At 35.9% G+C, this 12794-nt stretch overlaps 1 protein-coding gene across 4 annotated transcripts in view; it reads left to right on the forward strand.

The window, feature by feature from the left end:
- Window positions 1-12794, forward strand: part of LOC129732673 (high affinity copper uptake protein 1) — an 80795-nt gene that overhangs the window by 56552 nt on the left and 11449 nt on the right. For 3 of the 4 annotated variants that reach the window (XM_055693756.1, XM_055693755.1, XM_055693753.1), the window contains 2 exons: window positions 8296-8570; window positions 8959-8988. In XM_055693756.1, coding sequence (XP_055549731.1) covers window positions 8296-8570; window positions 8959-8988 — 305 coding nt within the window. The remainder of the gene's footprint in view (window positions 1-8295; window positions 8571-8958; window positions 8989-12794) is intronic. The other variant, XM_055693757.1, reaches the window with a different exon arrangement.

Raw genomic sequence — 12794 nt, forward strand, 5'->3', positions numbered from 1 at the left:
ATAACTTAAACCCACACCGTATTTAAAAACTGATGTTAGCTCAATTTCTTTGTGTCTGTCACGTCACGCTTAAATTATCCTAATCTACTTATGTTCGCGTTACAAGACGTGTTATGATCAAGTATCAGCAGCTTTCCAAACGATATCATTCAACATGTAACAGTTTAATCATAACCTCCGCTCATAAGTCATAACAGTCGTCCAGAGGCAAAACGAAGGATGTTATCATTGCAAAACGACTGTTACAGGTACACACTGATTGTGGAGGAAGACACAGAGAACTTAGAATGAAACAGTAGCATATGATTTACAACGATCGGTGTACAGAAGGGCTAGCGGATAAGTATCAAATAAGCAGGCGCTGCACAGTGTTGAAGTGGTAATGAACTTCTCGTTGCCAATAAGCTTAGCACAGACCTCATAACAGCTAACTTGGATAATTGTAGAGTGTAGACACCAGCAGTAAATCCTGCATTGGAACGACAGTTGCAAAATTGCTGTACTTTTCCGACGGCTGCTTATGAGGCAACAAGACCTCCATATGACACTGATTTTATGAAAATCGGTCCAGCCATCTCTGAGAAACATGAGTGAGATTAAACAGTCTCCAGAACACGTTTCTGTAAATAACGTTTGAGCCACAAGCTCAATCTCCATAAAATTCAAAAGTTAAGGGTTTTTTAGGTTGCTCGTTCATTTGAAATTACTTTGTTCAAATCGGTTGTGTAGTTTCTGAGATATTGATGTTTCGTGATTTTTACATTTTGATACATAACCTCTAAACTAGAAATCCGGTTACAATAAAATTCAATAGTGTCTTATGGGACAACTAGACCTTTCATTTGCAACTAATTCCATTTAAATCGGTCCAGCCATCTCTGAGAAAATCGAGTGAGATTGGGAGAGCGTTACATACACACATACAGAAAATGCTCAGCTCGTCGAACTGAGTCGAGTGATATACGACATTTGGTCCCACTTTTATATCTTTAGTTTTTACAGTGATTGCTATACCTTTCTAGGAGAAAGGCAAAACACTCTCTGTCTTGGGCAAGGGTAACGACAGTAAAAGGAACCTAATTACCGACATTTGGCAACATTTTAGTGTGCTGTTGAACGACGAGGAAGATAGAGGCGTCGGAAGGAGCAGAATGAACATTGGTGGATACCGATGTAATTTTCGAGTGGGACGCTCCAAAGCAAAGCAAAGCCTTGGTGCTACATTCCGTATCAGAACTCGACCTTCTGTTTATTATACACAGACTTCGCAGCCAACTGTTATTTGTACAGGACAGTTGTGGGGCTAGCGCTACAATCCTACTGAACCTAACAGTCTCTCCCGAGCCGAGACTCGAACCTACGACGCCTGGCTTGTCAGGCCAGCATCGTACCTCGAGACTAGCTGGGACGCTCCACTTCGTACCAAATGTTCGCCTTGCGACAAATCTTCGATATGTTTCTAAAATTCAACTTGTAAACTCACCATCTGTTCATAGACTTCAGGACAGCGTACGACTCAGTTAAGAGAAACGAGTTATGGTAAATTGTACTCGAACATGATTTTTCTGCTTTTTGATTTTTAAAGCAGAGTGATGGTCTATACAAAGGGCTGGCGTGCAGAGCTGGCACCATTATTACGAAGTCTCACATGCTCCTGGGTTTGGTGGATCTAAGCTAACAAGGCTTACACAAAGTACCACCGTAAGATGGCTAATTTGAGCTTAATTTACAATCTTCAATGTACAACAATTCAGTAGCTTCCGCTTTGTACAGATTGATAACAGCGCCGGCTACGTCTTTACGGTCGGTTGGAGAAGAAAGGAGGTGTTTTAATAGTTGTTGCCAGAGATCGAGTTTACCTCTGCATCTCTCTAACAACTGTCATACGGAAAAGAAGGGTACTTTTGTCATCGAATTTTTATACCTTCATCCTTCTCTACATTTCTTCTGCCCTTTTACCGAGCCTCGTTGGTTGCTCCTGCCAAGTATCGGCAATTAGAATTGCCTGGAGAAGTGTGTGTATTGATTCTAAAAAAATCGATGCGTTCAGAACTAAATTATACAAATAAGAATCCCTTCAGGGAAATGTAATTGTGGCGCGACATTGACAGAAGGAACGAGGTTTCGTTATGACTTCTTCCTCTGCACAAAGTCTTATAATAAAACTGACCAGAGATATATTGTGCTCTCCAGGGAATTGTAATTAGCGATACTGGCCAGAGGGATGCAGCTTCGATTTGACTTCTTCTTTTTAACTGACCGGAGAAATGTGTGTGGTTGAGCTGTGTTATACAGATTGTATAGGGCCTGAAGAAAAAATAGAATTACCAAGGAATCAGGATCAGGGGATTTGTAGAACAAGCAAGGGCTTTTTTGCTATATAAAAGGTACTTTATCCTTAGGATCTTTTACTTCTTGTATTTGAATATGAACCATGTTCATAAATTCATTATCACTAAAAAATACTAAAAACACTAATTCTATATGAGCTAAAAGGTCGTTGGCCTATTAATGAGAAAACGATAATTGTTATAAAAAAAACTTTTTCGTTCTTCGATGAAGTTTACATGTGTACATGCGTGCACTTGTTGAAGCAAATAGTCAGTCGAATACGACAAATCAGGAAGCAGTTCGTAGCGTAATTTCTTTAATTCATTGGTCGTATCACAAGCAGAACGAGCAAGAACGTTGTCTTGGTGAAAGAGCACTTTGTTCTTCTCCATATACGGCCGTTTCGCCTTAACTTTTACGTTCAGTCGATAAAACAAAACACAATAACAGTTTTTGTTGATTGTTATACCATATTCGAGACAGTCTTTGAATATTATGCCTTTCGAACCCTTATTAAACCGAACAACATTTTACGGGCTGATTGTATCGCTTTTGGCCGCTTCGGAGGATCCTCAGCGTGCATTTCTCGACGGTTTGCAGCTTCCTATGATTCGAGAAATCCCGGCAGTGAAAGAAAATTTGCAAAAAAATATATAAAAACGGCGAACTAGAACATTTTTTATTACATGAAAAATAACTTAGAAAAAGATTCGAATTCATGAAAAAGCATTAAAAAAATCAACAAAAGACATTGGTTTGGCTGGTAAGTTTCCTAAATACGATTTCGAGAATATTAGAATTTTTAAAGTTTTTTCGGTAAGAGATGCGCGTTTTATGCTGAGAAGTTAATCGAGTCAGAGAAAAAACCCGCTCACTGCATGTGGAGCTCTGTTTCATAAAGATTTGGTTCTGTAACAATTTTTGAAAATTGTTTGACAAAAAAACGTTCGAATTTTGCGCGGTTCATTGATTTGTTATTGAGTTCTGATTATGACTGTTCGTTGATGGTATTTTTAAGCTCTTCCTGAAAAGTGAGTTTATCCGTTTGTGTTGTTGCTTCTTTCCTCATCCCCTAGGTCAACTATAATTATATAAAGAATTCAATCAGATTCTTTCAAATATTTCATTATCTGCACATTTGAGCTAATCGGCAATTCACTGGATGTCAAATTTTTGTCCTGCAAAAATTTTATCAAGTATATCAAGTTAACTCCTTGTTTCGTCGCGTCATGATGTTTTTAGAAAACAATCCTGCGAATAAGTGTTCGATTCAAACTCAGTTAGATTGCAAAATCTTCACGAATGCTTTGGCGCTCCTAATATATTTGAAATTTTATCTACTATATAAAAATGGAATTCCGTCTACTATATAAAAATGGAATTCCGTAACGCTTGATCTTATTGATATTATTCCCTCAGTCTCTGTGGTGTACAGTATTCATCATCATTTTGAATCGTTCTAAATCAAAAATAATAAGCGGTGACATGTACGTTTTTTAACATGAAAATGTTCGCTGATGTTCAGAAAAGACATTAGTTATAAAAAAAATAGTTATCTAATTACTAAAACTTGAGATATTATTCACAAAACTACGTAAAACATACAAAATTATGACTTTCTGTGCTAAATTTGCCTCTAAATCAAAATTCAAAGCGATGACATAGGATTCTTTTTTCACTAAAATGTTTGTTAATGTTCAGGGAAGACATTCGAGGAAAAATAATTAGTATCTGATTACTAAAACTTGAGATATTATTCACAAAACTACGTAAAACATGCAAAATTATGACTTTTTATACTTAATTCGTCTCCAAATCAAAATTCAAAGCGATGACATGTGATTCTTTTTTCATTAAAATGTTTGTTGATGTTTAAGAAAGATATTTGAGAAAAAATGATAGGTATCTAATTACTAAAACTTGAGATATTATTCACGAAACTACGTAAAACACGCAAAATTTTGACTTTCTGTGCCAAATTTGCCTCTAAATCAAACTTCAAAGCGTTGACATATGATTTTTTACACTAAAATGTTTGTTTATGTTCAGGAAAGACATGTGCGGAAAAATAATTAGTATCTGATTACTAAAACTTGAGATTTTATTCACAAAACTACGTAAAACTTGCAAAATTATGACTTTTTATGCTGAATTTGCCTCTAAAACAAAATTTAAAGCCATGACATGTGATTATTTTTTCATTAAAACGTTTGTTAATGTTCAGGAAAGACATTTGAGGAAAAATAAATAGTATATTATTACTAAAACTCGAGATATTTTTCACAAAACTACGTGAAACATGCAACTTTATGAATTTTTATGCTCAATTTGCCTCTAAATCAAAATTTAAAGCGATGACATGTGATTTTTTTACATTAAAATGTTTGTTAACGTTCAGGAAAGACATTTGAAGAAAAGTAACAAGTATCTGTTTACTAAAACTTGAGATTTTATTCACAAAACTACGTAAAACAAGAAAAATTATGACTTTTTATGCTGAATTCGCCTCTAAATCTAATTTCAAAGCGATGACATGTGAATCTTTTTTCATTAAAATGTTTGTCAACGTTCAGGAAAGATATGTAAGGAAAAATAATTAGTATCTGATTACTAAAACTTGAGATATTATTCACGAAACTACCGAAAACACGCAAAATTATGGCTTTCTGTGCTAAATTTGCCTCTAAATCAAAATTCAAAGCGTTGACATATGATTTTTTTTCATTAAAATGTTTGTTAACGTTCAGGAAAGACATTTGAGGAAAAATAAAGTGTATATGATTACTAAAACTTGAGATATTATTCACAAAACTGCGTGAAACATGCAAAATTATGACTTTTTATGCTGGATTTGCCTCTAAATCAAAATTCAAAGCGATGACATGTGATTATTTTTTCATTAAAATGTTTGTTTATGTTAAAATATAAAATGTATGTTTGAAGACGATTTTCTGTATACAGCACAACAATATTGCAGCCTTCTAATAGCGCTCTCGATCAACCAGATTAGATGAGAAAATTCGTTATCGATATTGTTTTAGCACATTTTGCATGTTGTAGGATAAGAACAACGATACACCGTGCCCCAGAGCTGAGTCGAGAAAAATTGCAGTTCGAAAAAATTCTCGACCTGATCGGGGATCGAACCCGATATCACAACCGTGTGGGAGCCAATCGACATCGCTAACCACAGAGCCACGAGGACCACATACAGCATACAAAATACAGAAAATCACCGAAAAATATTTTATTTTAATTTATACGTTTTTATACGATTACATGCGAAACTTTGACTTTTTATGCGCAATTCGCCTCTGAATCAAAATTCAATGATTTGTTTTTTTTTGCAATAAAATGTTCGTTGTTCTTCCATCTACAATTTTTTTTTGCAGAATAACCCATGTCTCGAGCATGAACATTTTACATTTCTGATGTTTTCGTAGTTTTGTGAATAGTTACATTTTACGGCATTCGATTTACTTTTGTACTTTTGAATTTGAATTTGATTTTTATTAGAGAGCTTTTAACCAGAAGGTCATTCAGCTCTTAATCTTACTGTTTTACTTTTTTTGCGTTAATCCAAACTAAAACTCACATTTCGCTGCAGGAATGGTTACGATTCATTTGTTTGAATATCGACTAAGAGGCAGCTTAAGCATTAAAAATCTTTTATTTTCTTATTTTCTACAAAGTTTTGTGGATAAAAAATGGCGACTTCCGGTTTCAGGAAAATAACCTAAAGTGATATATGGCCAACAATTTCAATACTTCCGAAAGTGGACCTCCATACGTCATTTTATAGCGATGACACAATTTTTTTTCATTAAAATGTTTGTTAACGTTGAGAAGACCATTTGAAGAAAAATAACAAGTATCTGATTACTAAATTTGATATATTATTCACAAAACTACATGAAACATGCAAATTTATGACTTCTAAAGTGATATTTGGCCAACAATTTCAATACTTTCGAAAGTGGAACTCCATACGTCATTTTGAAATCCAAAATGGTGACTCCCAGTTTCTGTAAATCAGCCCAAAATCACAAAAAAACAAACCAATATGGGTATTTCCGTTCTGCGCGTTCTCAGAATATTGTATCGAACGTCTTCGTCAGTGGTTTTCTTCGGTAGTTTTACTGGCGCAATCTTATGCAAAGAAGGTCCGAAGAAAACCACTGACGAAGACGTTCGACACCCTACTTAAAGTGATGATGGAAGTATAAGATGTAAATTATATTCCTGAAGTGAGTTGAGCTAATGCAGCAATGAAATATAAAAAAAAATCTATCTGTGAAGCCTTTGATCCCGAGCATCGCCGGGAATGTTCAACTAGTACTGAAATAAAATCAATATCAATGTGTTTATATTTTTGTAAAAATCGTTTTTTGCACTACAAAGAGTTATATCGAATGTTATAACTAATAACTGTACTCAAAAATTAACTGCTTTATCGAGTTCACAGAATTCAAAAATAAGGTTATTTTTTACACTGTGAAAAATAGCGGGGTAAGAATAATCAACTTCTCAAACAGCACAAAACAATGTTAAAATTTAATAAACATTGTACGGATAGCAAGAAAGATGCCTTCTCTTCATAAGCAACAAAAATAAGCTGTAATCTCGTCCATGTTATACTGACGGTAAAAAAATTTCTCGCCTATTACATCCTGCAGCTTTTTGAAAAACTTCTCCACTGTCGGTTTATTGGAGCAATTGAAGCTCTTTCCGGAGTGCGGAATGACGATCCCGGATGGCGTTCACGAAATCCTTCAAGCCAATCTTTTTCTGCGAATCCCGTCTTGCAAAACTTGTTCGGCAATTTTTTTCTCACTGCTAGCTGAAAGGTAAAGCGTCTAAAGTCCAAGCAATTCAGGCCTAACAGTCGACTCGCCAACAGGAACAGATGTTCCGCTACAGCTTGTTCTTACATTCTGAGAAAAAAATCGTATCAAAGTGGTCAAGCTGGTTCACTACGACGACGTTTGTTTCTGAATTGATCTATTCGTCGGGAAAGAGTTTTGCGTGGGATGTTGTAGACTGCTTCCTAATTTTTGTTCTCAATATACAGCTTTCTAAATGCGTATACACTGTCTTAGTATCCTCGACGGTTTTCTCGTCAAAAAAGTAAAGAAAACTCAGTTTTCTCCATCAATTTTCTTGTTTCATATACACATTGCCTCAAGGTGAAATAGACTGGAGAGATGGATTGTTTCTCTTACATTACATGGGAACAAAAATGTTCACACTGCCATTGCTATCGACGAAAAGCAGCGAAATAGAACATAAAGGCAAAAAAGTCGTAAAATATATTGTCGCGCAATACATATTTAGCTGGTTTGAGGTTTAACTTTTTTTCATTTTCAAATTCAATCATTCTTCAAAGCATTTTAAAACAATACTTTTTTACTGATTTTTGACTCTATCGCCATTCAGTGGCTCAATATATTTGTACGCTATAATATACGCTATAATTCCTTATAATTAATTGGTGAACAATTTGCACTAGAATACTACATGTAACATTGTTAATCGAGCTTCTGTCGAATAATTAAAATCGTGTGAGTATCATTAGTGTAAAAACAAGTCGAAACTGGTGTAGATGTGGAATTTGCTTTTTAGCTTGTTCACACTACTTTCGCAAAATACGAACATGAAAGTTTTACTGCTAGCAATGATCGCCCTAACTGTGCTTTAATTGGTACGAGTTTAACTTTTAGTGGTGCCCATGTGTGTGGACATGCTTGCAGGTTCACCTTCACTGTCCTCATTTTGTTAGCCCGAGGTAGTAGCTTTTTTGTAGAAACATGGAACATAAATGAATGTTGACAAAAGTGACGATTTTTGGTATCATTGGTCAATTACAGCTTGTTTACACACACAAAGGATGCGGAACATCGCAGCATAAATAAAAATGGATAACTGCAATGAACTAATGATATTTTTTTTTTACTTATATTGCAGTTTCACGGAGGCTACAACGAGACAATTTTATTCGATCAATGGAAAATCGACAGCCTCAGCGGGCTGCTATGGTCAATGCTGGTGATCTTCATCATGGCCGCGTCGTACGAAGGCCTCAAGTATTATCGGGAACATCTGTTCTGGAAGACGTACAATGCTCTGCAGTATCGGCCCGTAACAGTAACGGAGAAAAATCCTCAGAATAGTAACGTCGCCAACAATAACGACACCATGGCCAACGGCGGCGGAGGAGACGATGGCTCCCGCATTGTACAGTGAGTAGAGAATGTTTCGAAGTTTATCACCAACATTTCAAATAGTATGATCTTTGAAATTCTTCCAAATTCATGCCACCTCTGAATTCGATCTTGCGCCATTGGATAGATTTCGAATATTCTAACGAATCATATTGCTCGTTGTTTCAAGAAAGACCGCAAATTTGCACGTTTTAACCCATATTGTTTTCCTTTCTTTTTCTCTTGTTTGATCCCTCTGATAACGGAAACCCCAACTCACGTGTGCGGCGTCTATCATCAAATGCCACCCCCGCATTGTTCATCGCATCCCTCCAATGCGATCCATACCCGCCAACTCTCATATTTATCTTCTACGGCGATAAACACAATGATAACTGATAAAAAAAATACGCCCACCGCCGAGCAGCATGGTTGGCGAAGTGATCCACAAGCAACCGTAAGTTCCTGGAATGAACTGAATGACACGGAATTCTTTCTTTCTCGTTATCTGCACTACTTAGAGTTTTGCTTATGTATTTGTATAATTTCACCTTTCTCTGTGTACACGGGCTGAGGGAATACTGTTGTTATCTTGGTTCAGAAGACAATACTAATCCGACTTGTGGCATTTCAATAATACTTACTGGTTGCTGCGAAAACCTAAAAGGCACTATCGTTGATATGTTAAAAGTAGACACGGAATATCAGAATAAGCTGAAATAATCCGGAATTGAACCTCCGATCGTTTCAGATTAACATTCATATGCGACAGTTTGTATTACAAATATATATTGAAAAACTACCAATCTATTAAGTAATATTAAACAAATTTATCTTCACTTGTATCAGAGAAATCTGAATTTACTTTAGAAAAAACTCAGCAATGTTTTGTTTAAAATTTTAAAATGTCAATTTTTGCTGGTTAAACTGGTTATTTTATGAAAAAAGGAGATTTATACTTGGCAACATATTAGAAAAGGCAGAAATAAACTACAAAAATGAGCCTACAACTGCAGAAAAAGAGAAAAATCATCATATGGAGTTTTTAGTTGAATACAAGTAAAACTTAAAATAACTAGAACAGAAGGAACGAAACAATGATGCATCGGGGTGAAAAATATTTCACTCTAGAATACGCAAAAATATAGTATGGATTCATTGAAAACATTTGAAATCCCATTCTAATGCCCCTTAAAGGCAAATGCATGCATCCCTTGTTAACCGTACAATCATAAAATTAAAATTAAAAGTCCAACTTCCGTACTCAATCTCAGGAGGTTCCGCTTCAAGGGTGTCTAATCTAAAAAAAGAATATAAGCATATAAAAAGTATATAATATAAGTATAAAAAAGTATCTAAGTATATACTAGTACACAAATTTCTGTACAAATCGAAAACTAATCAAGCAAATGAAACTAAATTTAGCATGTGAAGGTTTTCGGGAGCGAGAAATATTTTCATGGTAATTTGACACCCCTCTTTTTCCTGGAAGAGAGGGCTTCAATGCAAATGAAACATAACTTTCTCTACAACTAGGAAACTAATCAAGCAAATTTAGCATGTTGAGATTTTTGAGGACAAGAAATGTTTCTAAAGGGGGTGGATCAGAAATAATCTAAAATGATGACGATGACGCACAGAAGTCAAAAATCGATGATTCGTAACCTTGAAGAGAAGCGTTGTTTGATTGATATGAAGTCATTCGAAAAATATGATGACGGTTGCTGAAACACAGTTGTAGATAGAGCAAAACAGCGTGGGTTGAACTGAATCCTGCTTGATGAGAATATTATGTCAAGTATTGAATTCTTATGTAGCTGTCCTTTAAACGAATCAATGGAACTATGTCTTCTTTCCCGATTTTTTCGGGAGCATACAGCTTGGATATTCGACAGAACAACTTCCCGGGCACTAGTGACGCCGGATAGAAGCTTGTTTGAAATTCTTCGTCATTGTGGATTGCCAACTGCAGATAACGCGAGATGATTCTCGTTTCATTATCTCTAGCAGCGTTCCACGCCAAATCCAAAATTTCTACTGCAAGGTATTCCATTACAGCCGCCAGATACTCTAGCACCAACGCGCATAATTTCCATTTCGCAGCAGACAACCTACCAAGATTTACAGTCTAGCACAAATGATCGGAGCTTTAATTTTCCGTTGGCTTTGCTTCCTCTGCCACGGTGTGACGGTGAAAAAAACTGTATAATCTAACAACTCGATTGTCTGAAATACCTACGGAGAGAACTAATGCCACAACCAGGCGGCACCGCGTAAATAATACGATGAAGGAGTGTGAATAAAGGGACCGACTGCAAATGTGACAAAAATTCGGCAAGTTTTCTCAAATTCTCATCATTGCGGATCACCATTTGCCGATGACATGAGATGATTCTAGTTTTTTTATTATTTCATGACACACCGCAAGAACGCAAGTAACGCATATTACTAAGGAACACACGCTACCATCAAACGCACAACCAACTAACATTGGCCGTTTACCATATCGATACCCTTACGATAAATATTTTGTTGTGAGTGTATATGAGGTTTATATGGCTTGGGCGGTAAAAGATTAGAATAGGACAATCACAAAAGATAACTGCAGCTGCCAAGTCCATTATGACTATAAGAAATTGTGCTGTTAGTGTCAAATACCAGCGTTAACTTTTTTAATTTTATGGTGATATTCAATCGATGATTTTTTATAGCATAAGATCTTCTACAAAGCCTAAGCAACACTTTTTAAAACGAGTTGTAGATAGCTGTAATGGTCTCGAATTAAAAAAAAAATAACAGTAATTTAGAATATAACAGGAACAAACGAATAGATCTCTAATCGGCTAAGTCTGTCACTTCTTCAGCGAGAAATAATGGAAAAAAACGTTTCGACTGGAACAATAGTACTTGCTATACATTTCAACTTAGCGTCATATTCTTCAACTTCGGATATCGAAAAATGACACTCAGTTTGGGTTATGGACGGAACACGCATTATTTCCATTGAGAATTTTAGAATATTTGCGTAATTTGAAAACACGAGTTGTGTTTCCGCCGGCGTATGCTTTATTCTATTACCCGGTTGAATAGCTTTTTGTTTTTTTTTTCCCTGTTTGGACTCATCACTGCGACCAGAGACATTTGATCTATTGTAATATTGCCCACTTATATTGATTGTTTTCTGTATTCCGCACTTCATATTATTAGCCAATATCACTATTGAAATGAATGATACGCTTTTTTCATTTAGAGATTTTACCCTTCCGTTTCAAGCTCACTGCTCTACAATACCGAGCCTCTTTCTATCCTGGAGTGAGACTTCACCTAACGTTCCTCTCTGGCCAGGTTTATTCTAAGAGGGGCTTATTATGTCAAGAGAAAGAAGTCTTATCGAAACCTCGTTCCCCGTGCCAACATCGCCAATTACAATTCCCTGAAGGATAAATATTCCTATGATCAGTTTTATTATAAGAAGGACTTATTTTGTCAAGAGGAAGGAGTCTTATCGAAACCTCGTTCCTCCAACCAACACCGCGTCACAATTACAATTCCCTGAAGAAGCACTTAGTGCTTTACCTCTGGTCAGTTTTATTATAAGCAGAACTTTTTTTGTCAAGAGGAAGGAATCTTATCGAACCTCGTTCCTCCACCAGCCAAGATCATGCCATAATCACAATTCCCTGAAGAGAACTATTATACGTTACTCAGACCAGTTTTATTATAAGAGGGACTTATTTTTGTCAGGATGAAGGTCAGTAGGGATACTACAGAATTCAGCTTGAAGGACGGGTATGTAGTGGGGAGCCTGAGAATAAACCCATGTTAAAGTCCTTTGACAACCAAATGGCCTGATTCTACTATGATTCGAACCCACGTCCACCCGCTTATCGAAGCGGACTCTGTAACCTTGCGGCTACGAAACTCCCCCCGCTTTTGGTTATATCTAGAAGTATCTAGAACGCTCCTATGTCGGAAACGTTATCAATTGCCTCTCAAACATTTCAATCTATATAATTTTACAAAAGGGTTCAGGAAGTGTGGTTATGAATCAGGTGGTGTGTTTGATGCCAGTATCGAATCGAACACAAATGATTATTAATTATGTTACATAATAATTATTCTAAATTTTGAATTACATCATTGTTTTTTTATTTATATATCATCTCTCAAATATTCCTCGTAAACATAAATATGAGATGTATCAGTGAAGAGATAAAACTCATTAAATTACTTTGTCAGGTTTTCCATCAGTGTTCTTAATGC

The sequence above is a fragment of the Wyeomyia smithii genome, chromosome 3 (assembly GCF_029784165.1).
Source record: "Wyeomyia smithii strain HCP4-BCI-WySm-NY-G18 chromosome 3, ASM2978416v1, whole genome shotgun sequence".
Classification (NCBI taxonomy): Eukaryota; Metazoa; Arthropoda; class Insecta; order Diptera; family Culicidae; genus Wyeomyia; species Wyeomyia smithii.